At 37.1% G+C, this 25,875-nt stretch overlaps 3 protein-coding genes across 7 annotated transcripts in view; 2 read left to right on the top strand and 1 right to left on the bottom strand.

Moving 5' to 3' along the window:
- Positions 1-3,635: 3,635 nt before the first annotated feature.
- Positions 3,636-9,991, top strand: prrt4a (proline rich transmembrane protein 4a). Its single transcript, XM_028450348.1, has 3 exons — positions 3,636-3,752; positions 3,884-4,664; positions 7,590-9,991. Exons 2-3 carry the CDS (start codon positions 3,971-3,973, stop codon positions 9,632-9,634), a joined length of 2,739 nt encoding a protein of 912 aa, XP_028306149.1. The 5' UTR covers positions 3,636-3,752; positions 3,884-3,970; the 3' UTR covers positions 9,635-9,991.
- Positions 9,992-11,455: 1,464 nt separating this feature from the next.
- Positions 11,456-24,311, bottom strand: impdh1a (IMP (inosine 5'-monophosphate) dehydrogenase 1a). Of its 2 annotated transcripts, XM_028451686.1 has the most exons (16): positions 23,547-24,311; positions 22,388-22,486; positions 19,798-19,846; positions 19,173-19,274; positions 18,980-19,054; positions 18,094-18,300; positions 17,910-17,997; positions 17,626-17,825; positions 16,201-16,291; positions 16,026-16,121; positions 14,876-15,019; positions 14,634-14,775; positions 12,699-12,842; positions 12,538-12,621; positions 11,870-11,886; positions 11,456-11,745 (listed from the first exon to the last, which is right to left on the bottom strand). In XM_028451686.1, exons 1-16 carry the CDS (start codon positions 23,783-23,785, stop codon positions 11,642-11,644), a joined length of 1,881 nt encoding a protein of 626 aa, XP_028307487.1. In that variant the 5' UTR covers positions 23,786-24,311; the 3' UTR covers positions 11,456-11,641. The 2 variants fall into 2 exon arrangements, with proteins under 2 accessions (XP_028307487.1, XP_028307488.1); XM_028451687.1 differs by lacking the exon at positions 11,870-11,886.
- The window catches only part of frmd4a (FERM domain containing 4A), a 187,244-nt gene continuing 175,235 nt past the window's right edge, over positions 13,867-25,875 (top strand). For 2 of the 4 annotated variants that reach the window (XM_028451677.1, XM_028451676.1), the window contains exons 1-2: positions 14,912-15,042; positions 16,043-16,143. The gene's annotated coding sequence lies outside the window, so the exon portion shown is untranslated. Of the gene's footprint in view, positions 14,070-14,911; positions 15,043-15,966; positions 16,144-25,875 lie in introns of those variants that run through there. The other 2 variants (XM_028451678.1, XM_028451680.1) reach the window with 2 other exon arrangements.

Here is a 25,875-nt window from a genome sequence, read left to right on the forward strand (position 1 = left end):
CTTTCACTTCTGATTCAAACTCTAAAATTCCTCTCTAAATACCACAAACCAAATCAACATCACTTTCAAAACGAAATAACCCAGTATTTTAACACAATTGAAACCACTGCAAACAATAAGGCCATAAACATTTACAAAACATTCAAGAAATATATCAACACGGGCACCTAAGCTATCCCATATATTGTTTATTATTCTTTTGTTGCCTGTTCCTTTTATTGTCTTCCTATTCCTTTGTAATTGTATGCTCATTTCTGTATTACATTGTGTTTTATTGTATTTGAATGAGTTTAAATCAAGTTTTTTAAAATGTCAGTTCTCCAAGTCTGGTCCCACGAGTCCCTACCCAGGAGTTCACAAGTACGAAGTATGCATACTTAGAATTGAGAAATGGCAAGGGCTGAAATTAGGTCAACTGAGGCTGCGTCCGAATATTTCCTCCTATCTCCTCCTATCTCCTTCCCTATCTACTGTTCCTTCACCCCTGGAAGTGTTTAAGTGGTGGCCATGATAAAGAATGTCCTAGTTCTCTTTAAGCTCAGGAAAAGATGGTCAATGCTTCCTTTATAACCTCCTTTAGCCTAGAAAACACTGTTGCATCCTTTACCAAAGGAGACGAGATAATGCTGACCCACAATTCCTTGTTTTATTCAACATATTTCATATTTCTGAGTGGAAGGTGAGTGTGATCAGCTATTCTCAATGTGACGTTCTTTTAGTTTCACTTTTGTTCCTCGTAGCCTGGTATCCTTTTCTTTTGATTTACATTCAAACCCTATGATTTTTGAAATTATATCAGCAGAAAGTGTTATAAATGTGCTTTTAGTCCATTTTCGGAAATTTGTAGTTTTTTCACCACGGCAGACGTCATTCACGGCCATCAGATTATTACGTCACCTAGTGGAAGTGCGTCTCATTGTCAAAATAAACATGATGTCCTGTTCCTTACTCCTCTCCTAAATCCTTTCCTTAACCCTGTGACCTTATCCATGGAGTTATGGAAAAGTGGATAGGAAAGGAGATAGGAGGGACTATTCGGACACAGCCTGTCACAGCCGAGCCACGATAATATGATTTTATCTGATCTCTTATTTTTGTGTGTTTTTAGAGTGATTTTGTGCGTTTGTCTTGTTGTTTAATGTGGGGGTTTTTAGTAATTTGTTTTGGAGTAATTTTGTGCATTTTTGTTGTCATTTGTGTGTTTTTTAAGTTTTTTAAAAAATGTTCTTTATTTTGTGGTTGTTTACTTGTTATTTGAGTCATTTTGTGTATTTTTGTTGTCGTCTTGTGTGTTTTTGAGTAACTGTGTATTTTGGCGTAATTTTGTGTATTTTTGTTCTCGTCTAATGTGTTTTTTGCTGTCACTGTATTTTGGAGTCATTTTGTATATTTTTGTTGTCGTTTGTGTGTGGTTTTGTGGGTGTTTTGTGTGTTTCTTGAGTCATTTTGTGTGTATTTTGTTCTCGTCACATGTTTTTGGAGTCATTTTGTGTTTTATCTGTTATTTTGGAGTTGTTTATGTGTATTTCTGGTTTCATTTCGTATATTTTTCAGATTTTTATGTTGTTTTTGTATATTTGTACTCATTCTGTGTGTTTTTGGAGTAAATGTATTGATTTTTTGCTGTTTGTTTTGTTTGTTATTTTTGTTGTTTGTTTTGTGTATTTTTATGCAATTCTATTTCAGAATTAGAATGATGATAAATGTGTTCCCCTAAACCACAATTTGCCAATGTCTGTTCAAATGCTATAAGATTTGTTTAACTTTTAACGTTGTAGAAATATATAACTTTTAACGTTGCAGAAATATACAACTTGTAACGTTGTAGAAACAATGAGGAAATAATTAGGGAACACATTTTTTTTATCGTTCTTTGAATTAATTAAATTAATGATGAATTTTTTTTCTCCTTTTTTTAAAGTCTAAAAAAACATTAAATATAGTGTGGCTCATTTTCATTTATTTTTTTCAATTTTTTTTACACATTTGAAGACAATTTTCTGTCAGACTTGATAAGGACTTAGTGTATGAAGACCTACATGTTTTCTCCTGCTCTGCTTGTGCAGCTTTGTTTCTGTGTCCTGCCCTGATCGTCCTAATCCTCAGCTGGACTCCAGTCCCTGCTGACTGGGGTCTCGTTGGAGGATGATTTGTACAAACAGAGACTTGTTCCTCAATGAATTCAGATGGCAAGTGTGAGGCGGCAATAATTCGCTCTTGTCCTGCAATGAGCTCATGTGTTTGTCCAGTCATTGTCTCCCTGCAGCCTTTTTAGTAACGGATGGGTAGAAGCTTTTCCTGTGTCCTCATCAGACGCAGGGTTCAATGCACTGATCTCTTTGTTGGACTTATTTAATTTGCTCTTTTATGTGTTCTCATTTGTAAAGAAATGTAAAGTTTTTGTGCACAAATTTCTCAACCATGTCTCCTGAAGGTAGATAAAAGTACCAGTATTATGTGGACTGCTGGCTATTTTAGGACCAACAATGGGAATTGAATTAGGCCATTAGGTTTGTGGGTTTTCCCCATTGGATTTAAAAAACAAAGCATGTTAAATTCATGATGTAATGAAATGAGGGGGAAGACTATAGCATAAAAAACTGATAAGTAAAAAGTTAAAAATAACTGATAAATGTGTTGCTTTTTTTTGCTGTGAACTCTGAGCTCCACAATCTGACCTGTGTCAATAGATATGAGGCTACGTTCACACCGCAGGCAAATGCGACCCAAAACCTATATCTTTTTGCCCATATGCAACCTGTATCCGATCTGTTAAAGATGGTCTGAACGACACAATTCTGATTTTTTCAAATCCGACAGGTCATTTTCATATGTGGTCCTCAATCTGATGCTTATCTGACTCTTTGCAATGCGACTGCAGTCTGGACAGCCAAGACGCTTTCTATTCGACTCCTACGTCATCACGATGCAAAAACATCATAATCCTGAGTCCCAAGAATCCGTTGTAAAGATGTAGCAGCCATCACAACAAACGGCTAGAATGATAAACCTGGCTTTCTTCCTTTTCACTCTCCTTAAAGTTATGAAGTGCTGACTGTTGGAAAGAAAATTTCTGACACTCATCCTACACTGGACGCTTTCATATTTACTTCTGTAAACACAGTACGGTGCCAGCCCCGCGGAGTTATGTGTCACCATAGGACCTCTTCAGCGCATGTGGGTCACTTCAGGGTCGCATTCCATTCTTACTCCCAACTGATTGAAGATGCATTTAATACGTAATATGAACAATCACACAAAAAAATTCAGATTTTTTGAAAAAATCCGAATTGTGCAATGTGCATTAAGTTCATATGTCTAACATCTAAACCCATTCACACATGTATGCACCAGCAGCAGAACTTTAAAATATACTCTGGAGGACTGGGAGCCAGTGGAAAGACTTCACCAGTCTGCTTTGCTCCCATGACATATTTATGTTTTTTCTTTCATCTTCGTCCTTTTTATTCCGTCTTTCCCCCCCACTTGCATACCAATGTTGTCTCAGATTCAGAAGAACCTGCAGCAGGGTGCTAACTGTCAGATGAGTGCAGCAGCAACAGCAGCAGGAGAGGAGGAAGATGAGGATGATGATGAGGAGGAGGGGTCTGTCCCATGTGTCGCCTTACTGATCAAATGAAGAGATGAGGGGCAAAGCACTCAGAGTATGAAAGGACATGGACCGCAGTGCAGACATGCAGCGGCTCAGAGCGGCGCAGCTTTTTAACAGCGAACTATGCTCTACAGATGAGGTGAGAGATAAGCACTGCAACACTCTAGGCTGCTGTTATTATGGAGAGGAGGAGATTATCACATAGTAATGGGTTTATAGTTTCTACCCAAGCTACATGTCGTATTGAGTGTTTTTTTTGTCTTTTTCCAGATGTTTTAAAAAGACTGGATTCCTAGATTTGTGAGATTTGCCACCTGTGAAATATGTGACTGGAGAAGAACTCCGAAAGACTTCGTCATGATCATTTCATTGAGAATCCACATCCTCTTCCACCTGCTTCTTTTTCTTGCCTCTTTGCTTTTCACTACAGCACAAACAGAGAAGGAAACTCAACAGTCGGAAAGAAGTGGCACAGCCGTCCAGCTTTCAGACAGACCAAACAGGAGTAATCCCATCACTCAACGTGAGAACCATGACATCCTGAGTTCACCTTTCCATGTGCTATCATTCCTACCAACAGAGGAAATAGACAGACAGGGTGTGATTGGGGAATACAGTGATCTGCAAGAAAGCCCCGAAACATCGGATTCATACACCGATGAGAAGGGATTCACTGCATCAACTGAGGATTCAGCCTCTGAGAAGAAGAGAGAATCAACTAGAAACGTTCCTACACTGGGACGAAGAGCAACCCATCATAATACCATAACCACTGAGCTGTATCCTACACAGACTCAACAGAAACTAACGACAGTGCAAAACAATATCAATGATGCATCGATGCCTTCAGATATTCCACAACAAAAGTCAAGTACTTTACACTTTCATGGACTTGATCCAACCTCAAAAAATCCTGCTCCATCAAGAGTTACCAACGGCCTGGAAAGGAAACCAGAAGTGTCTGTATCAACCCAGGGTGGAAGACATGGATTAACTAAAAGTAAAGACCACGGTTTATACAGGGAATCAGCAAGCATGGCGGTAGAGGAAGGTAGGAGTCTTGTGTTGGTTGTAATGTTGTGTTTTTGGAGCATGTCTTCATTTAACTCCATCACGTTCTGCATTCGTCTCACTGACAAAAAGCATTTTTCAATCATAAAATTCGCACATTTGCCAAAAAATATTACATTGGGCTTTTCTCATTTAGAGTGCACAGTTTTGTAACATAATTTTGGGTCATTTTGTCTGTTCCAGTCTCTCTAGTTCTGCCCACTGTCAGAGCAGGCTGTTGCTCAATAATTAGACACCCACATTCATTCAAAGTATTTACCGTTCACAAACACACACACTGACACACAGTCGTCAAAGCAAACGAAGAGAATCTTTGTGGGAGGAGGGACTATCAAGGCTTTCCAAACTGTTTCTTTTCCCTCCAAACGTTCTGGTTTCTGATGTCTGTCGTGGACATTAGTGTTTGGTCTGTTTCAAAGCGATGTCATCTGCCTCTGAAGAAGACTGTCAGTTGACAGTCAAAAGGTCAGGAGACCAAAGTAAATTTCCTAAAAAAAGTTGTATGATTAAATAAAACCTTAGCATGTAATTGGAAATATTTTACATGTGAGACAAACTAAACAACACAGCTAAATGCCCATGTAAGGAAAAGAGTCAAATATTGTCAGGAAACAGTATTTTTTTAAATGTTTAACTAATAGGAAACCTATTTTTTACATTATGAATACATATTGTATTCCTTTCGAAAAAAGTTAACATTTTAGGAAAGAGAAAAGCTTTTTTTTTTTTACAAATAACAAAAGACATGAAAGTGGCAAATCAAACAAATAAATACCATTTGGTTTCTCACTGTGGGAAACACTTTCTAAAAATGAAAGATAAAAAACATCTTAAATTGTTGTTTTAGCTTCAAAGGAGTAAGAAATCACAGGAAAAGTTAGATTGATAACTGCAATTAATACCAAAAAATTCCTTGGATGAAGACGGAAGCCGATAAGGGCCTTATTTTGATGAAGAAAATAATTTTGGGCAAAACAAGAATGAAGTCAAAATGTTGAAATTAAAGTTGAAAATTTGAGATTAAAGTTGAAATTTCAAAGAAAAGAAAAAAAGTTAAAATCTAATTTGGAGATTTAAGTCAGAATATGAGATTAAAGTAGAAATTTGGAAAATAAACTCAAAATACAATATCATGATAAAAATTGAAGGTTTGCTCATGATCCTTCAGAGAGGACATGTAAATAATTTAAGATGATTAGATAAGTGATAATTGAATAGAAACCTGACTAATTAAACGGAAATTGAATACCATTCGGTTGGCCATTGTGGGAATCACGTTGTACAGTGATTTTTAACTCTAATTTGTTGCTTTAGCTTTAGATTAGCAAGAAATCACAAGGAAAAGTTGGACTGATAATGTCAAATAATACCAAGAAATTCCATGGATAACTACAGAAACAGATTAGTGCCAATTTTGTATGAGAAAATACTTTTGAGCAAATCAAGAATAAAGCCAAAATGTCAAAAATAATGATGACTAGGGCCAATTGACCATATACAACAACAGTCTCCATCTCAACTGGCCCTAATCTGTTTCTTTACAGCTCTTCAATAGCGACAGATGGGTTTGGTTTTTTATTCGGAATAGATTCAGTTTTCGGCAATATCTCTTCAAAGTCCTTAAAGAGATTACAATCGCGACATTTCAACATTATTCTTGACATTTCGACTTTAATCTCGTCTTTTTGACTTTAATCTTGACTTTATGTTTCAACTTTATTCTCAAAATTTGAAGTTTTAGCTCGACATTTCAACTTTATTCTCAAAATTTGAAGTTTTAATCGTGACATTTCGACTTTAGTCTCAACATTATATTTCAACTTTATTCTTGAAATGTAAACTTAAATCTCAACATTACGACTTTTTTCTTGACATTAAAATGTTATTCTTGATTTGCCAAGGATTATTTCCTCCATCAAAATAACTTCCGTAGATAAGATTAACTATTGAACAAAAAACTATTTTGCGAGTCATTGTTTCAAAGCTGTCTGCACTTGTTTATTGCTTCTGTATCGACCCGAACAGCTTCAGTACTAATGGAAGAGCAGAAATAGGATGGTCCATTAATAACCAGGAGGTTCCCGATCCAAGTGGCTCATTACTGCAAACAGTGAACATCGTTTGAATAGGAAGCCTCAAATATTTATGAGCTACACAGTCAGTGTTGGGCACACAAAGCTTTAAAGCTCTGATGGAGCGGCGACACCCGCTGATTACGCTTAAAATTAGCCTCCGAAAATGAGAGCAGTAGTGAGGTCAATACTAGCTAATCAACACAGTTATATCTCACACATAGTGACATGAACACACACACACACACACACAAACACACACACTTTACACAAGGCTCTCTCTCTCTCTCTCTCTCTCTCTCTCTCTCTCTCTCTCTCCATGTGACCCACTTAGAACATCCCAGTTACAAGCCTGTGCCCTGTTTTTTTATGGATTAACTTCATACACAGCGACCATCTCTCTCTCTATTTCTCTGTCTCTAGGAAAAGAAACATGACAACTTTAGCTTGTGAGAACTTTTACACCATTTACCCAACAAGTACCTTCCATGTGTGGTAAAATGATTCACATTTTAGCTCAGATCTACAAGATAGCATGAGATAACTCCATCCATTAAGGAAGTATGATTTTCACCACTTTTGAAAGTTGGTAACATCCATCACAGACTGAGCTATAACTCAATGGTTCTTGTTCCAATAATTAAGCAATACACACTTGATTTTTCAGTGAGTCAAATTTGACCTGAAACCAATATGTTAAAAAGTTTCAAACCCGGACATGTTTTTTTCCTTAATGTGCCCCTAATAAAAATTTTGCCCATTATTTTCAAATATTTGGTCTCTCTATCCTTAACAAATACTAACATGTTTGTTGATATTGTTCTGCATTACAGCTGATTTAAAGACTTCTGGCCCATTCCTGCTTGATGTGAACATGGATGATTTTGCTACATCCTGCAAAACATCCAATCAGTCCTGGACTCCCACCGACCCAAATAATTTGGCTCCCGAGTGGTGGCATCGCTCCCTGGCTCCAGGTCCTGCCCTGCTGGTGCCTCTTTACTCAGACTGGAACTCTGCTCTTGCTTCCTGGGGCTTTGCGTGGGAGGCACATGTTTATGGCTTCAGCTCCGTCTTTGCTGTCTTTTGCCTGATCTCCATGGTTAGCCTGTTGGCTCTCCCCCTGCGGCGTCCCTCGAGAAGCTTTTACTTTGCTTTGTTACACCTGCTGATTCTGACGTTTGCTGGGATTCAGGCATTCTGTTTAATCTATGATGCTTACAGCTCCCAGGACCGCCTACCTCGTCTTGTTTCGTTGATGCTTTATGAACTGACATTCCCTTGTTTGATTTCCTCCTTCTCTTTGGTGTTCCTGCTTCTTTCTTTCCGTTCACGCATGCATCTTTCAGTCCAACTTGCACTCTCAACCCCATTCTCAGCTTTGCCCAAACCTTGCGCATTACTCTGCATGTCCCTGTTGCACTTTGGGATCTCTCTCGGATGTGTGGTTATCCTCCAGATTTTCCCCAGCCTCCCTGATTTGATCTTACTGTTCCCTCACGCCGTGTTTGTTTGCTTCACCACCTTCCTCTCGATATTTTACTTCATCTTTTACTGCTTAACATGGGTCAACGGCAAACATGTTTATCAGCTGGATGACAGCGGTGAGAGTGGAAGGAGTCTTGATGTGACACAAGCTGCTCGCTGCCCTTTTGCCATTAAAAAAGATTGGGATCAAGCCGCGGCAGCCGCTGTAGGATCCTCGTTGTGTTTGCTGGGATGTGGAGGACTTCAGCTCTATGGTCTCCTGCATGCTGCTGGTTTAGGTGGAGTCAATGGCTATGGGTTCCTGCCGTGGCCTTGGTGGGGCTATCAGGTGGGCTGCAGGCTCTGTGAGAGCGGGGCGTGTCTTGGTTTGTGTCTCGTTGCCACGCGACATCTGTTCTGTCAACACAATTCTTCTTCTAAAACTGTTACCAATCGAAGGCCAGGATCCTGGTCATGTCTTTCCTGCAGTTTGCCTTCAAGAAGACTCACTCTGTCCCCCCAGGGTCATGAAAACCCTTCCATTGTTACGGGTCATGATTCCTGGTCTCGAGATATGCAGGAGAAGCTGTTGGTCTGCCACGTTGTTACAAAGGGACAGTCCGAGAGTCTTCCTCTGTATTCAAGAGCGGATGCTCAAAAAAACGGACTCCATAAACCAACCCAGACCCAGGCACTTCCTCTACCTGCACCTTCAAGCCCAATTGAAAAAGCCAACAATGCCTTGGAGGCTCAGTCGTCGTGTCTGTACGTGTTGGACTGCAACTCCACCGTGGACCTCAGACCCCCTTCTCCCATAGACTTGTCCCGCAGCATCGACCAAGCTTTGTTCAGTGAATCTCTTTTTTCACAAAGCATCTTCGGTTTGTCGAGTTACAGCTGTGCATCTTCCAGCCTCTCCCTGAACTCTCCCAGCCAAGCGAGGTCAAAGCAAGCCATCAGCGCCATAGGAAACTCCCTTTCTCGCACCTTGTCTTGTGGAAATGTAGACCAAGAGAAAAACACCTCCGTTTCTAAACCTCCATCTCACAGCAATCCGCCGACGTCACCGGAGCGGTGGGATTGGAAAGAGAGCGCGAGCGGCTCCACCCAGGAGCTGTGTACTCGTCCGAAGCAAACGCAGAAGGCGCGTTCCAATTCCTGGGCGAACCGAGGACAAAGTTTGACTCAGAACAACCTCCCCAGGGCGATTCCTCGCTTATCTTTTTACAGGCATTACCGAACACTCAGCGTCACCTCTCAGGATGGTCAGGGATGTGGCCGATTAGCCGGGACAAAAGCTTTGAGTGAAAGCAAACAGCTGGAGTGGGATATGGCAGTTCAAGCAGAATTTGTGAAGGTGTGCAAACAAATCGACGCCTTAAGTATTTGCAGTGACACGATCGAACTGTAAGACTTAAGTTTTACAGTTTTACATCATTAGCGTAAATAGCCAAACTCCCTGTGTCATATTTAAGGATTGTTGACATTTTTACACCATCATTTTCAACATTGTTTCTTTTTTTATGCAGTCTAGTACTTCCCCCCAGACATACTTGATGTTTTTCAAGATAACTACGTCTACTGTATCTTTTGTATTGATGTTTTATTCATATTTAAGGTCAATTTACCTTGTCCTGCTTAACATGTACAACAACAAGAGGATCTACCATCTACTGATGTTAAAGCGATCCTCCATTGTTTTTACAAATCTGGCCTAAAATCTTTGAAATATACTTATTAGAAGATTTATGCCTAACAAAACACAATATTTTACGCCACATTCTTTTTTTTTTATTAACTTTTAAAAATGAAGCTACTATACAGTTTTACAACCTGTGTTCTGCCATTTTGAAATCACGTGATTGATTGCACGTCTGACACTCTAGTGGCTGTAGTTAGCGAGTAATCACAGACGGTTGAAGACGCACAAATCCTGAGAATAAAAGTAATTTTGGGTACTCCGTGATTTACTCACTAACTTCAGCCACCGTAGCGTGTCAGTGCACTCTTTAAAGGGGGAGTTAAGGCCCCTAGGAGAGCTCTTCTTTTCTGCTTCATAGTCTACTACAAAACTGCAGAGTTGGAACTGTTGCCCCTGCAGTCACAGATGTTTTTTGGGTCACAACTGTTTTTATCCTCTTTCGGTAAACAAAAGAGGTTTACATTGCCATCTTGTAGGATCACAGGCTCTAAAACTGTAGTCATGTTTTTAAAAGCTGATCAAATGAATTTGCTGTATAATAGTGTGTTTTGCTAGACATAGATCTTCTAATTATGACATTTCAAAGATTTTAGGCCACATTTGTGAAAACAGTGGAGGATCCATTTAATAAAATCAACAATCCATTATGTAGAAAAGGTGGCATTTATACTGTAAAAAAAAATCTGTAAATAATTAAAAAATCTTTTGTGTTTTTCATTGTTCTGCCAATTAAAGATGAAACTCTAGAATGTTTTGACAAAGAAATGATAAGAAAATGAGACTTTTCCTGTTTTAATTGATTTTATTCACACACTACAGTTAATATATGTTGGACAAAAGTAAATCATCGTGTGTATATATTTTGTGATGGTGATCAAAAATTGTCAGTAAATCAAAGGTACATTTAAGGCCTATACGCTTACGTAATACTGTTAATTAATGAATCATTTGATATGTTATGTGCTACATATATACTTGGTAACATGACAAATGTCTCATTCATGACAAATTTTATCAATAGCGTGATACTTATTGCAAGAATAAAAGCAGTTTTTTAAATTTTGAAATAAAACGTGCATGTTTTGTGAAAACTTGGTCAAACTATCCCATTTTTTAACATTCATTCATTAATTGTTTTCTGCCTGAAAGAAAACCACATATACTTTAATGATCACGAGGAGAGATGACCATAACAATTCAAATAATTGAATAATAAAATAATAAAATAAAATAATGTAAAGCAGATGGTCCCTGCTTTAAAAGTGCAGCTGAGTTCACTGTCGTTATTTTTTAATACAATCATCAAGCCACTAAAGGAAATGCAGTTTTATAGACATTAGAAGTACTGTAGCAGCCTGAGCGTTACTGTATTATAATTGCTTCAAGTATTCGTTTTGACATTTGTGAAACTAAAAGCGAACAACTTTCATGGCTACTTCAAAACATTTTAGAACTTGTGCAAAGTGCAGCTAAGAAAATACATCGTTTTTACAAATTACTGTACACAAAAAGGGCTGTTCATTTATCATTCAGGTTTTAAATAAACTGTTTTCCCCACATTTGCTTTAGCCCAAGACAAATAATAATAATGTGTGATCTCTGCCCTTCATTCTTTGATTCATGGGAAAACCTGAAATAAGTGAAACCAAAATAAGACAAAAGTCTCCAACAAAGTCTCCAGCAGGTTATGATGCTCCAGCATGAGTTGTGTTGTGATCACGTGCATCCGGTGCATCTGTTGATTGCCGCTGGTGCAGGGACGTTGGGCCCCGCCCGAACATTACTTCGTCCTCCTGCTTCAGTAAAGCCGCTTCTCATAACTGACGTTACAAGGAAAAGGGGGGGAAATGCCATCAAAAGGCCATTTAATCAGGATGAAAACTATTACTGATTTAGAAAAGGAGAGGATGGTGGTTTGATGACATCATTGTTGGTGGTACTTACATGGCACAAAAGAATATCTAATGTTAGCATGAGTAGGAAAAAGAAGAAGAGAAAAGACAAGTTTGATGGAGCGAAGCACAAAGAGAATAAATGTTATTTATAGGCAGTGGCTATCCGTACGGTTGCTGTATCAATATACCGACATTCTGTCCGTACGCAGTGCCCTTATTTGGTCAGTTTAAGTCATGTGATTGGTCAGTCATTAGCCAGTTTAGGTCACGTGACTAAGACTAAACTTTACCCTAACCATAACCCAAACCCTAACCCTAACTCTAAGAATTGTTGCGATATTGGGTTATAATCTAACCGTGACCCTAATTCTAACCCTAAACCTAACCTTAAACCTAACCCTGACCCTTTTCCTAACCCTAACCCTAAGAAGCTACGTACTTGGACTTCGGTAACCGTACCAGTATCAGTAGTCCGTTTGGCAACCGTACAAATAGACACTTTCTTATTTATATAAGAAGAACATTGCATACTGAAGATAGATAGATCAAAGATAAATCTAGGAGAAATAGATAGATCTAGGAGAGATAGATATATCTATAATATATTGATATATAGATACGGATAGAGAGATAGATAGAGAGATATATAGCTAGATAGATTTATATCATAATTACGTATTGAAAGGGAGAAAAACTAGCAGAAACATGTCAACTCACGAGTGGAGACCATGGACGCCGCCCTCCATCTGAGCAGACATTGTCCTCCTCTCAAACTTCAGCTCTCCAGAATACATCATGGATCTAAAGATAGAAAAAAAAACAGCTCCTAATTCACTGCTTGTGGGATGGAGAGATGATTGACAGGACAAAACACTTACCGTAAAATAGACAAACTCTTGGCACCGATATCCTGGCAGCCATGTTGGATGCCAGCGATGAGGTAAGGAACAAACTTATGGATGGAGCCTTTATCTTGGACAGACCCTGAGACGCCTTGAGCCACCTTCACTTTATCTCCCTCACTGCAGATACACAAACAAATCAATCATACAGGGAACTGAAATGGCTCCACAATACCTTTATATAGAAATAAAAGTACCAAAAGTGGGGTTATTATTATTATGGAAGCCCATTTATGCCACAAAAATAAGAAAATCAATACAGCAAGTGGTAATTATGAGTTACCAAAGTCATAACCATGAGATATAAAGCCATAATTATGAGACAGAAAGTCATAATTATTAGATAAAAAGGTCATATTTATGAGAAAGAAAGTCAGCCCTGTTTAAAGTAGTCCCCAATGGTCTTATTAACCATCTCAGCATCTCACCATGTGAATGAGCAGCTGCAAGTTTGTTGAAGTATCTCATAATTATGACTTTCTTTCTCATATTCAATGAATTTCTTTCTCATATTTGTGACTTTCTTTCTCATTATGACTGTTTATCTCATAATAATTTGACTTACTCATAATTATGACTTTCTTTTATTCTTTTTTTTTTCTAGTTAATTATTATTTAATGTTTACATTATTAGAGAGAGCACAGTTCACCAAGTCAAATTCCTCGTGTGTATAACATACATTACATGGCCAATAAAGTTGATTCTATCTTATAATTACGATCTCATTATTATTACTTCTGATCATATAATTATCAGTTTTTATCTCATAATTTTACTCTTTTTTTTACTAACTCACAATTTTAACCTGCCATGGTGATTTAAAATATATATATATATATTGGTGGAAACAGGCTTCCATATATTATAGATAACTAAAACGAACAAAAAACAAACGAAAATTAGAATAATAATTAAAAAAAACATTTTTGTTTGTTTCCAGGATAAAGGATATATATATATATATATATATATATATATATATATATATATATATATATAGAATAATAAACTGAGACTGTATTGTGTGTTAAATTATAGCCATTTTCGTCTTTGTAAATTTATTTTGTTCATAAACTTGTTTTATGGCTCTGCGGATTTACGACAGCAGCTGCGGGTTTACGGTAGGCGGCAGCTGGTACGGAACCTCGTGGCCTGTGACGTCACATGTTGACATTCTGACCCGTACTCGGTTGTGTAAACTACGACTAAAGTTAAGAGAAAGTAACAGCAACATCCTATTTTTGATTACTTTTAATAAGACTGAGTCATGTGTGATGGACTGACGCCGTGTCCACGTTGCAACACGATGACAGCGGGAGATAGACACAAGCAGAACACGGAAATGGGTGAGTGAGTCAGCGATAAATGTGGAAACAGGTGATCTTTATTTAGCGCACTACACTCATGGAGGTTGATTTGTCTCAATTATTCAATAAACAAAAAACACCTTTTCGATCAATATTAAATATTTTCAATTAAATGCAAAAAGACCGAAATAATTGCATCTAAACACTTTTTTTTTGGTTGAAAATGTTTTTTTATTTATTTATTTATTTTTATTAAAGTCATTTTTTTTTTTTTTTTGATTGAATAATAAACACAAATCTAGCTCCATATACAAACTACCTGCAGAAGCTGTATGTCACACATTTTGTCCTAAAGTTTCGTGGACTGTTGTATTTGATTTATGGGAAGCTGTTAATCAGTTTCTTGAATACTATTAGTTTGAAAAACTAGCAAATTGCTTTAAAAACGAATAAGACTCAACTAAAACTAAACATTAAAAAAAAAACTTAAAATGAGCAAATCTGCTTTAAAAAACTAACAACTAACTAAATGCAAAAATATAAAGTCAAAACAAAATAACAACTAAAACTAATTGAAAGAAAATCCCATACTGTAATCCTGACCTGAAGTAACGTTTTTGACTGTTATTCTTCTCCATGGCATCCAGTGAACCCATTCCTCTGTACTTCTTCAAACGCACACCATCAGAAAAGAAATACTCCCCGGGGGCCTCGGTGGTTGCAGCGAGCAGTGACCCCATCATTACTGGAAGAAAACAAAACAAATCAAAACTAACCAGTGTATGAAACTATATCACATTGCAAAAGTGACTTTATTGTTGCTACTGCTAATTTTTTTTTTTTACCCGTTGAAGCTCCAAGAGCCAGAGCTTTTACAACATGACCAACAGTTTGAATGCCTCCATCAGCGATGACTGGAACCCCAAAACGTCGAGCGTATTCCGCCACCTTGTACACAGACGTTCCCTGTGGGCGTCCACATGCCATCACTGTTGGACGCAAAGAGAAAAGAGTCAGAAATGATGACACATCCAAATATTCAATGACCTTTTTCAATTTTTATTTAATTTATTCATATTAGTTATCATTTTTTTTATACATTAAAAAAGTATATATAGTTATTTATTTTTGTTTGTTTGTTTGTTTTAGTCAAATGCAGACGTGTGTCAAACCACAACTTCATAAACAGATTATCTCCCACTCTTCACATCATTTTTTAATACAGTTTAAAACATGCATTTGTATATTTATTTATTTGTTTATTTATTCATTTGTTTATATTAGATAAATGTAAATATGTTTTACAAGCCATAACTTTAAACTGATTATCTCCCACCCCAGGATGTGATATAACAAATATTAGAATTCAGAAATCAGAAAATACTTTTTCTTTAACCTTTTCTTTCCGACATCAATTAATATTTTTCTGTACGCACGCACACACACACACACACACACACACACACACACACACACACACACACACACACACACACACACACACACACACACACACACACACACACACACACACACACACACACACACACACACACACGCCCGCACCACACATGAGGTATTTATAATGAAAATTTACTAAATGAGGAAAATAAAACAAAATATTACATACATACATAACATATATTACAGAAAAATACACCAAACAGCAACAAAAATATGAAAATGAGGAAAAAACTAAAAATGTATACAAAAAGTACACAAAACGACAACAGAAATGCACAAAAATACACTACAAAAGATACAAAAAAATACACAAAATGACTCCAGAATCACACTACTTATACAAAAACACAACAGAAAGATACCTGACTCCTAAAAACATACAGAAAATTACACCAAATTCAAAAAATATAAAAATGATTAAAAAAAACAAAACACATTTATCATGTCCCATAGAATTAAACCAGGGAAATTGCACACGCTATTTTACTTTGCACCTTTGAATAAAATACTAATATAAAAATGCTAAATGACCTTCCTGTGTGATGCAGATGGAGCCACAGCCCATTCCAACCCTCAGGGCGTCCACACCAGCATCAATGAGGTTTTTGGCCTGAGCCGCAGTCACCACTAGAGGGCAGTAAAGACAGAGGTAAGGTGACGACCATCAGCTGCTCTGATGACAAACAAACAAACAAGGTAAACTCACCATTTCCTCCAACCACCTGTAGCTCTGCATATTTCTGTTTGATGTAGTTTATCATGTTGATTTGATACACAGAGTTTCCCTGAGACGAATCCTGTGAAGTACAGATGGTTATTAATGCTGATTATCATTCACCTTTCTGTCTTAACTTTTCTTGCTAAATCTAAGGGTATATAATCACACAATGTTAACAACTTCCCCACACTTTGACCTTTTTGTGACAATCTCCTCGTAAAAACATATTCACAGAAGATGCACAACATATCTTCACTTTGTGTTTCACTCAATCAATGATTTAGGGCAGAGATGGCAATTTTATCACAGAGGGGGCCACAAAATGTGATTTTCTGACCTAAGATCAAACGATCTGAGCAATAATACAGGAAAGAACAAAGAGTTGGTGTGTTTTTTTGTAATTTTGTGTATTTTTATTTTGTGTGTTTTTCTGTTATTTTTGCCTGCTGTTGTTATTGCTTTGTGTATTTCTGTGTTTTTGTGTGCTTTCATTGTGGTTTTGTGTGTTTATGGACTAATTGTGTGTACTTTGTTAGTCATTTTTTAAATGTTATTTATTTTTTGTATGCGTTATAACATCAGAATCAGAAAAGTTTTATTTTCCAAGTACGTATTTAAAACAGCACAGGGGATTTGACTTGGTAGATGATGTGTGGAACAACAAACAAAACACAACACCAGCAACAATAATAATGATAAATATAAAGGATAAGGGATAAATAAAGGACAGATAGAGGATAAAGGATATATATATATATATATCTTTTATCCTCTATCTGTATATACACAGGTATATACAGTGCAACAGGTAATGTTTACTTTATGGAGGTGAACATGAATCATATCATGTGTTTTTTAATTTTTTTTAAAGCCAGTTGTTTGTCATTTTATTTGTGTTTTTGCACTAATTTTGAGCTTTTTCTGTAAATGTATGAGTATTTTGTTGCATTTTTATGTCTTGGCCTTTTTTGTTGGTATTTCTGTGTTTTGGTTTTTTTGTGTGTTTTTGGAGTAATTTTGTGTATTTTGTTGTCATTTTGTGTTGTTTTTTCTGAGCATTTTTGTGTATTTTTGCTTTTTCTTTGCCTTTTTTTTCAAGGTTTTGTGTATTTTTATTATTTTTGTGTATTTTTCGGAGTCATTTATTATGGGGCCCTCACAAAACTAGACTGATACCTACATGTTGCCCATGTTTGCTTTCAAGGCATTTTTACAGTTTTTCCATTGCTTTTTTCTCTGCTCTTCTGAACAAGCAACTCCTTGCATTCAGATCTTTAATACCAGAGAAACAAGCAGGACCACAGCTCTCAAGGAGCAGAAATAAAGACCCATTTTCTTAATATCCATTGTTTAGCCAAAGCACAACAACAAGAAGCATGAAATTCCTTGAGGTTTTGGAGTTACTAAACTTACCAGAACTACCACATCCACTCCAGCCTGCATCAGGAGGTCCAGTCTGTATTTATCATCTTCTCTGGTTCCAATAGCAGCTCCACATAAAAGCTGTTTGCGGGAGTCCTTAGACGCCAGAGGATAATCTCGGTTCTTCTTTAAGTCAGTCCGAGCTATGATCGCAACGAGCTCGTCGCTGTCGTTCACGATGGGCAGTTTACCTACCAATGTCAAAATAAGAGTTTAGAAAGAGTGAGAATACCAGTGGCTTAAAAAGCGTTACAAGAGCTATTTCAACAAATTACCTTTTTTACTGCGTTGTAGGATGTCGTTCGCCTCTTTTAGAGTCACTCCAGCTGGTGCAACAACAAGATCCTCTCTTTTTGTCATTGCCTGGATGAGAAAGTAAAAAAAAAAATCCCGACAGCATCAATATTTAAACAACATCAAAGTGATACACACATACAATACACACATCATTACACAAACCTCCTCCAGGGGTTTATCATGGTCTTTTTCTGACAAAAAGTCTATATCTCTGGAGGTAACGATGCCGACCAGCTTACTTCCCATTTTCCCAGTTTCAGTAACCGGAATCCCAGAGAAACCATGGCGAATCTTGGCCTCAAACACGTCCCCCACCGTGTGATGGGGACTCATCACCACAGGGTCCGTGATGAAGCCCTGCTCAAATTTCTTAAAAACACAGAAAACATAACAGTCGATGATGCCATTTACTGATGGTTTGAACCAGGGGTTCTCAACCTTTTCAGCCTGTGACCCCTAAAATAAAGGTGCCAGAGACTGGGGTCCATTGTTCTATGAATCTGCGATAACTACATTTATTTATTGATCTGAATAATATCCACTGTTATCCAGGAAGTTCATTATTATTTGGGCCATAGTATATAGTCATCTTAAAGATGTAAATCCTTGTTTTAATAAGAAAATAATTTGGTTAGAAGTGACCAAAAATGGTGGAAAAAGTGGGGAAATGGGATTTTAAAAACCACAGAAATTGGTTGAAAGTGGCAAATAAAGAGGCCAAAAAAAGTTCAAAGTTTCAATATTGGAACAACGAGTAGAAACAGTTAGTTTAAACTGGCAAATAATGGGCATGACACATGGTGATTGTGGTTAAATTAAAAGGATCAAAACTATGGCTTGAAAAAGTGACAAAAATAGGTTAAAATATGGAAAATTTGGTGTAGTTGCAGAAAAAGGGTCAAAATAAGCAAATTGTTCAGATTCTTAGTTTCTTGAGGGCATCTGGCGACCCCCTCCCAGTGTCTCGCAAACCCAAAAGGGGTCCTGATCCCAAGGTTGAGAACCCCTGGGTTAACCGAATATCACGTACCTGATTACATGGCCTTACCTTGACTTTCCGCACCTCATTGGCCTGAAATTCTGCAGTGCAGTTATGATGGATTATTCCAATTCCACCCATTAGCTGGAAGCCAAGCAGGGGGATGGATTAAAGCCGAAGTAAATGGAAAACATCATAAATAACGTTAGGAGCTGTAATATCTGCAGATGCACACAGAGTATTATAAAGTGTTGGAACTCACTGCCATAGCGATGGCCATGGACGACTCTGTGACTGTGTCCATGGGAGAGGAAATGAGAGGAGTCTTCAGGGTAATCTTTCTCGTCAATGCAGATGTTAGATCCTTTAAAGACAATGTCAAAACCAAATAAAAAAAAAAAAAAATCATAATTTTTATTTTAATCTTCAAAAAACATGTTTTGTCATTGTTTGTTTCAGAGTTTATTAACTTAGTACTGACCTGCTTATCCACAATAAACATATTACTTGCTTCTTTCACCTGTGTAAAATGTGTGTGTGTGTGTGTGTGTGTGTGTGCGTGTGTGCGTGCGTGCTCGCGCGTGTGTGTAATGAACACCTGCTATCCAACAATACCCTTGTGATATAAAATAATTTCAAATTCCCAGAAGATCTTAAGAAGACGACAACAAAGAAAGACAAATAAGCAACTGGTGCTTACGCAGCAATGCATTAGTTACACCTATTTATTCTACTAATTAAAAAAAAGAAGATAAATAATGATTTAAAGTGAAATAAGGTCCCATATTATGTTTGTCATAACGTTTTGGAAACATTGAAATGCAAGTGTAAGAGTGAAATCACAACTATTCATGACAGTGTGAGGTTATAACTGAGCTGATACTCACCACTTCATCTGAGGTAAAGTCTATAAAACCAGGGAGGATCAAAAAATCACTGAAAGCAGAGAAGAAACAAAAAAAGAACATTGTGTGTTAAAAATAATGCCATAGAGGAGAAATGGGCAGCTTGCGGCTCTCCGTCTTATTCTGTGCAGCTCCCAAAGTAAATGCACAAAATCACAAAAATGCTTAAATTGATTTAAAAAAGAATACACTAAATGACTCCAAAAACACATACTACAGAAAAAAAAAAAAAAAAAAAAACACTAATTGGCCACAAAAACACACAATTACAGAAAAATACACTAATAGGCAACAAAAGCACAAAATGACTCACAAAACACATAAAATGACAGAACATACAATAATGGGCAACACAAACACACAAAATTATTTAAAAAACACACTAATCTTATGGGCAACAAAAAACATATAAATCTGCTCCAAAAACACACACAATTACAGAACATACACTAATGGGCAACAAAGACAAACAAAAAGACTTCAGAGACATACAAAATGTCAGAAAATAGACTAATGGATAGGGATGTAACGATTAATCGTAAGGCAGTTAAAAATTAATTCATAGGTATCACGTTTCATATCGATACTCTGAAAATTGAATCGCAGTACTTTTTTTTAAACAGCAGAGGGTGCTATCTATTTATCCTTCTCTTGTCCAGACGTGTAGGCGGTGGGCGGAATCGCCTACTACTCTTGAACATGTTCATAAATGATTCCTTACCAGTTTAGCACCGAAAGAATACTTGTAATATTACATGAATATCTGTAAAAGTTATGTTTTTTTATTAGCTCTGTCTGCTAGCGCATAGCATCTCTTCTTCACTGTTAGAATATCTGCATGCCAACCGACCACTGGGTTACCAGCGTCCTCTGCTGGTCCAAACAAATATCTGATTTAAATACAGTACAATGACTGTTTTTTTAAAAGTCCAATTGTTGAGGCACAAAATAGTCAGTTGCACTTATAAAAAGAAAAGGAACTATTATGCAGTTTTGCATTGTTTACTATAGAACCAGAATTTAAATGAAGACTTCTTCATTTGTATTATTCCTTTATTTATTTCATTCAGGATTTATTTTTAGTTAAATTACAATGTTTTGAATAGTTTATGAAGGGATTCTTTTGACATTGAAAAATAAAAGGAAAATACAGTATTTTCTAGTTTTTTTCCCGAAAAAAATAAAGGAATATTTTTCAGTCATCATTTGTTTACAGTCCCATTTTGTAAAATAAATCGCAAGAGAACCGTATCGTGCAGATCCTGCACAAAAATCTTTGCTACAGAGCCTAAAAATCAGAAAACAAATAGTAAACTAGCAACTGCAAATATACAAGCAACACTAATGGAAGTGAAGTTGATCCATAAAAATCTGTCTGCATTTCAATCTCACCTTTTTCTACAGCTAAACCCTACATATACACTCATAAGCCTGTATTACGTGCATAAACACACACACACACACACTGTTCTTAATGTCCGGATCCCACTCAGAATCATCCTCGAAAGTCGTATCACTCACATTAATCCTCCTTTTAAAACATAAACAGATGTGTCATATGTGTCATAACTCACTTCAATCAACGCACATCACATCACATGTTTGTGCAGAAGCAACGATGTGCACAAACATGTGATCGTGTACATGCATAGATTGACTTTATAGGTCAGGGGTTCTCAACCTTTATAGCCCGCGACCCCAAAAATAAAGGTTCCAGAGGGACCCCCACTGTAGCTGAAGGTGGTTGAATACAGACATGAACATTGAAGAACAGTCATGTGGAGACAGGGCCATCTATAAGGGGGAATAAAGGGAGAGATTTTTGGGGTCCATCCATAAAGTCAGTAAAATGATGGTTTATTGTTCTATGAATCTGTGATAACCACATTTATTTATTCATCTGAATAATATCAACTGTATAAGTTTTTTTTTATTTTTTATTATTATTATTGGTTCCATAGTATATACTATATAGTCATCTTAAAGATGTAAATCCTTGTTTTAATCAGAAATAAAATGGGTTAAAAGTGATCAAAAATGGTGGAAAAGATGGGGAAATGGGATTTTAAAAACTACAGAAATTGGTTAAAAGTTGCAAATTAGAGTGGGCAAAAACTGACAGAAAAAGTGGTAAAAAGGGTTCAAAGTGTCAATATTGGAACAGTTAGTTTCAAATAATGGGCTTAACAAATTGTGAATGTGGTTAAATTGGCAAAAAAAAAAAAAGCATGAAATATGGTAAAATTAGTTTAAAAATGACAATAATGGGTCAACATTTGTGGCATTAGGTCGGAAAAAGTAAAAAAAAAATTTTAATTGGAAAATAAATCTGCAGAAAAGGCATCAAAATTTGATAGAGAAGTGGCTGAAATGTGAGTAATATAGCAAAAAGGCTTATACATAGGTTAAAGTATGGCAAAATCGGTTTAGTTTCAGAAAAAGGGTAAAAAAAAGAATAAGAATGGGCTCTAATTCTTAAAAAAATATTCTTAGTTGCTTAAAGACATCTGGCGACCCCCTCCCGGTGTCCAACCCCAAGGTTGAGAATCCGTGTCTTAGGGCTCCTTCTTACTTGTACGTGAGTCCATCACCGATGGCGAAAAGCTGCTGTGCTGTAAGTCCGTCCTCTGGAACATAACCAGTCCCTCCACTGATCAAGTAGTCGGCCATGCTGGAAAACACAAAGAATTAACCAGAGACACCTTGGAAAACACAAACTTTTTTTCCTATGTGAACCCTTTTCTTTTAAATTTCCTTTCAAAAATGAAAATTAAATCACCAGAATATTAACTTACAGTAGAAAGTTTTTTTTAATCTGTATCTTCCAAATTATTTTATAAACCTTTATAAACATGATTATTCCTGACTTTTTTTAACCTATTGTCAGTGTCAATGGAAACGACTTTGGTTCTGTGATGACGAAGGTCCAGTCAGTAAGAGGATTTATTTGGATGCCCATGTAACCTGTAAACGACTTCCTAAACACATCCAGTCAATGTGAGGAGATAGTAAAAGCTTCTTTGCTGTCGTTAAATTGTAAGGCTACGTTGTCCTTCCTCTAATTCACACATTTGTATAATGTAAGGCAGATAATAGTCAAAGAAAACACACAAAATGACTCAAAAAATACACAAAGTGAGTCTATAAAAACAGACAAAATGATGGAAAATGACTCAATATGACAACAAAATACAGAAATGAACATGATTGGGATCATTGAGGAACCAACCTGACACAATTTTGTTAACTTTCATAACTGAGATAGGAATTTAAAAAATGTTTCCAAGTATTGACAAATGGGGCTTTTTTTATTTTGAAAACATTGCAGATGATAAATTCTGCAAAAGTGAGAAATGGTACAAAAAAAAAAAACTAAAATACGCAAAATGAGAACATAAATACACAAAAGACGATAAATTATGCAAAACAGCAACAGGAATACACAAAATGAGAACAAAAATACACAAAATGACGATGAATTATGCAAAATGGCTACAAAAACACAAAAAATGAGAAATAATAATACAAAACAACAAAAACACACGGTAAATTTAAAATGAAAACAAAAAACACCTTAAGCTCTTTGTTGTTTCCTGTATTAATGCTCAGATTGTTAATTATTCTAAACGTTAACACTAACTTTAATAGTTTGGCCCTCTGAGCAGACCCTGATGTGATAAAAGTTGCTCATCTCTGGTTCAGGGTGATGAACATACGAGTCTAACACTGACCTCTCTGGTTCATATCCAGCCTGAATGCGTGTGGCGCTGTATCTCTGGGCCGCCGTCTCATGGCCGTGTCCATGTGGTGTTGTGTGGGAGTACGCCCCCACGTACGGCTGAGGTTGCTCTGGCTCTCTGAGGGGCATCCGAGGCCTCGCTGGTTCCATGTCCCCTACAATCCTTCTGTAGTCGATCTGATAGTTGTCCCTCTCTGCCTCTCCAAAGCGGTCATAGGCATGACCTTCCATCTCCTGGAAATCCAGGGTTCCGTGTTCCTCCACGGGGTCTCAGTACCTACACACACCTGTTCCTCTTCACTTGTTTAGAGCACACAAACCAAATCACACACTTAGCACGTCAAGTAAACAGTGAGCTCAGTTGATCCCAGGGAAAACGCTCTGCTTCAGATAGGATGCTTGGAGGGCTGTTGCCTGAGGAACAGTCAAATGATAAAGCTTCAGACAAACAAAATAAAATCACCTGAGTGGAAAAAATAACAGCAAAAAAAATCCACTAAAGTGTGTTTATATTCCACGTTGTTAGCGCTTATCCATGGAAGTCGTAAAGGCTCTCAGGCATGAACGCTAACCTGTTGATTCAACTTTCTCTGCGCACCAAATCAAGAGTTTCCTTTTCATCCTGAGCTCAACATGAACAGCTGTCGGGGACAAGAGTAAGATCTTCACTGAGGTGCAGACGTTGGTTTCCCTGGAGGTTGGTTGGTTTTTCCCCCTCCCAGGACCTGTAGCTTTGCTCCCAGCAGTTCTCCTGGTCCCTGCTGAGCTTAACTCTGTTTCTGACAGTAGCAGACGTCACTCTCCCACAAAGAGGATTGGAGGCATTAATGCAGGACGGGGTGGGGTGAGATCGGAGTGGAGGGTGGAGTGAGGAGGCAGTGGGACTCAGGAAGAAAAGGATGGGTTAAGATGACAGTTGGAACACTTTTCCTTTATAGGATTATCATAGTTAGCATGTTCGCCTCACAACATGAAGGTCCTGGGTTCAAGCCCTGGGGTGGACAGTTGGGTCCAATCTGTGTGGAGTTTGCGTGTTCCAAAAACATGACTGTTGATCGGAGTCTCTAAATTGGTCAGAGGAGTGAATGTGAGTGTGAGTGAGTGGTCTTTAGTCCGGGTGTGTGTTGCCCTGCGATGGACCGGCTCCCACAAGCATGAAGTTGAAACACAACCAAAACTTCAGGAAACGTAAATAAAATGTATAGTTTCATGGGATGTAATTTTTGATTTGTAAGCAAAATTTAGCATTTAATAAAAAATGAGTAATGATAATTTGATTGCATAAAAAAAGAGACATTTATATCCATAGTACCCCCACCTAATGCCCTATGAGAGCTGGAGATGGGCAGCAGTAGACCTACAGCACCCTGAAAAAAGGGAGCAAATGGGTCAGAAAATGGATGGATGGATGGATGGATGGATGGATGGTTAGATTACCAAAGTGGGAAGAAGTGTTTGGACTCCATAGACATTCTATTCATTCTGGCCCTTCAACTCCTTTGCTGGCAAGTGTTTAGGGCCTTAACAATGGTGGTCAGTTGTTTGGCAGAAACCAGGCTTGGGGTCAATTACAATTACAATTAAATCTTCAATTATCCATGCACGATTACAACTCAATTACTATTATGGTGCCTGTATTCTTTTCCGATTACAGTTGAAATTGCAATTATTATTTTTACCCTGAAAGTCAATTACAGTTACATTGTCATTTACTACATTCAATCACAATTACTGAGCCTTTAATAAATCACCCCATAAAACGTAACATTCCTCTTGTGTTAGCTTTCTGTTAGCATCTCTTATAACAGGTCAGTTTTGACCCATGTCTTAAATCAGCTGTAAAATGAAGGAAAAAAAAATATATCCACCGTTACTATTTATCATCTATTTTGTTTCTTGGTTACCTTATTAGGCTTCCTTATCGATGAAAATATAGGTTTTAATATTTTGGGTGTGGGTGTCGGAGCCTTTTTTTTTTTGTCAGTATACCCCTCAGTTTCAATTTTTTTTAAATGATAAAATGATCCTCCTGAGAACTGACAGGTAAACTTGATATAAAACATATTTTAATAACTGTTAACTACGTATGTTCACCAAGTTTGCGTTTAATTAAATTGTAAATGACTGGGATTTTCTTTAAATAGAATTTTCATGCCAATTACAATTAAAAATTAATTATCAGATTTTTTTGTTAATTTAAAGTACATTGATAATTGTAAAAATGAAAGATCTTTTGTCGATTTGCGAGGAGGAAAATTGCAATCCCCTGAAAATATTGTGGCGTTTTTATTGAATTTGTGACATTTTATAGGGACAGAGAA

Source organism: Gouania willdenowi, chromosome 6, assembly GCF_900634775.1.
Source record: "Gouania willdenowi chromosome 6, fGouWil2.1, whole genome shotgun sequence".
Lineage (NCBI taxonomy): Eukaryota > Metazoa > Chordata > Actinopteri > Blenniiformes > Gobiesocidae > Gouania > Gouania willdenowi.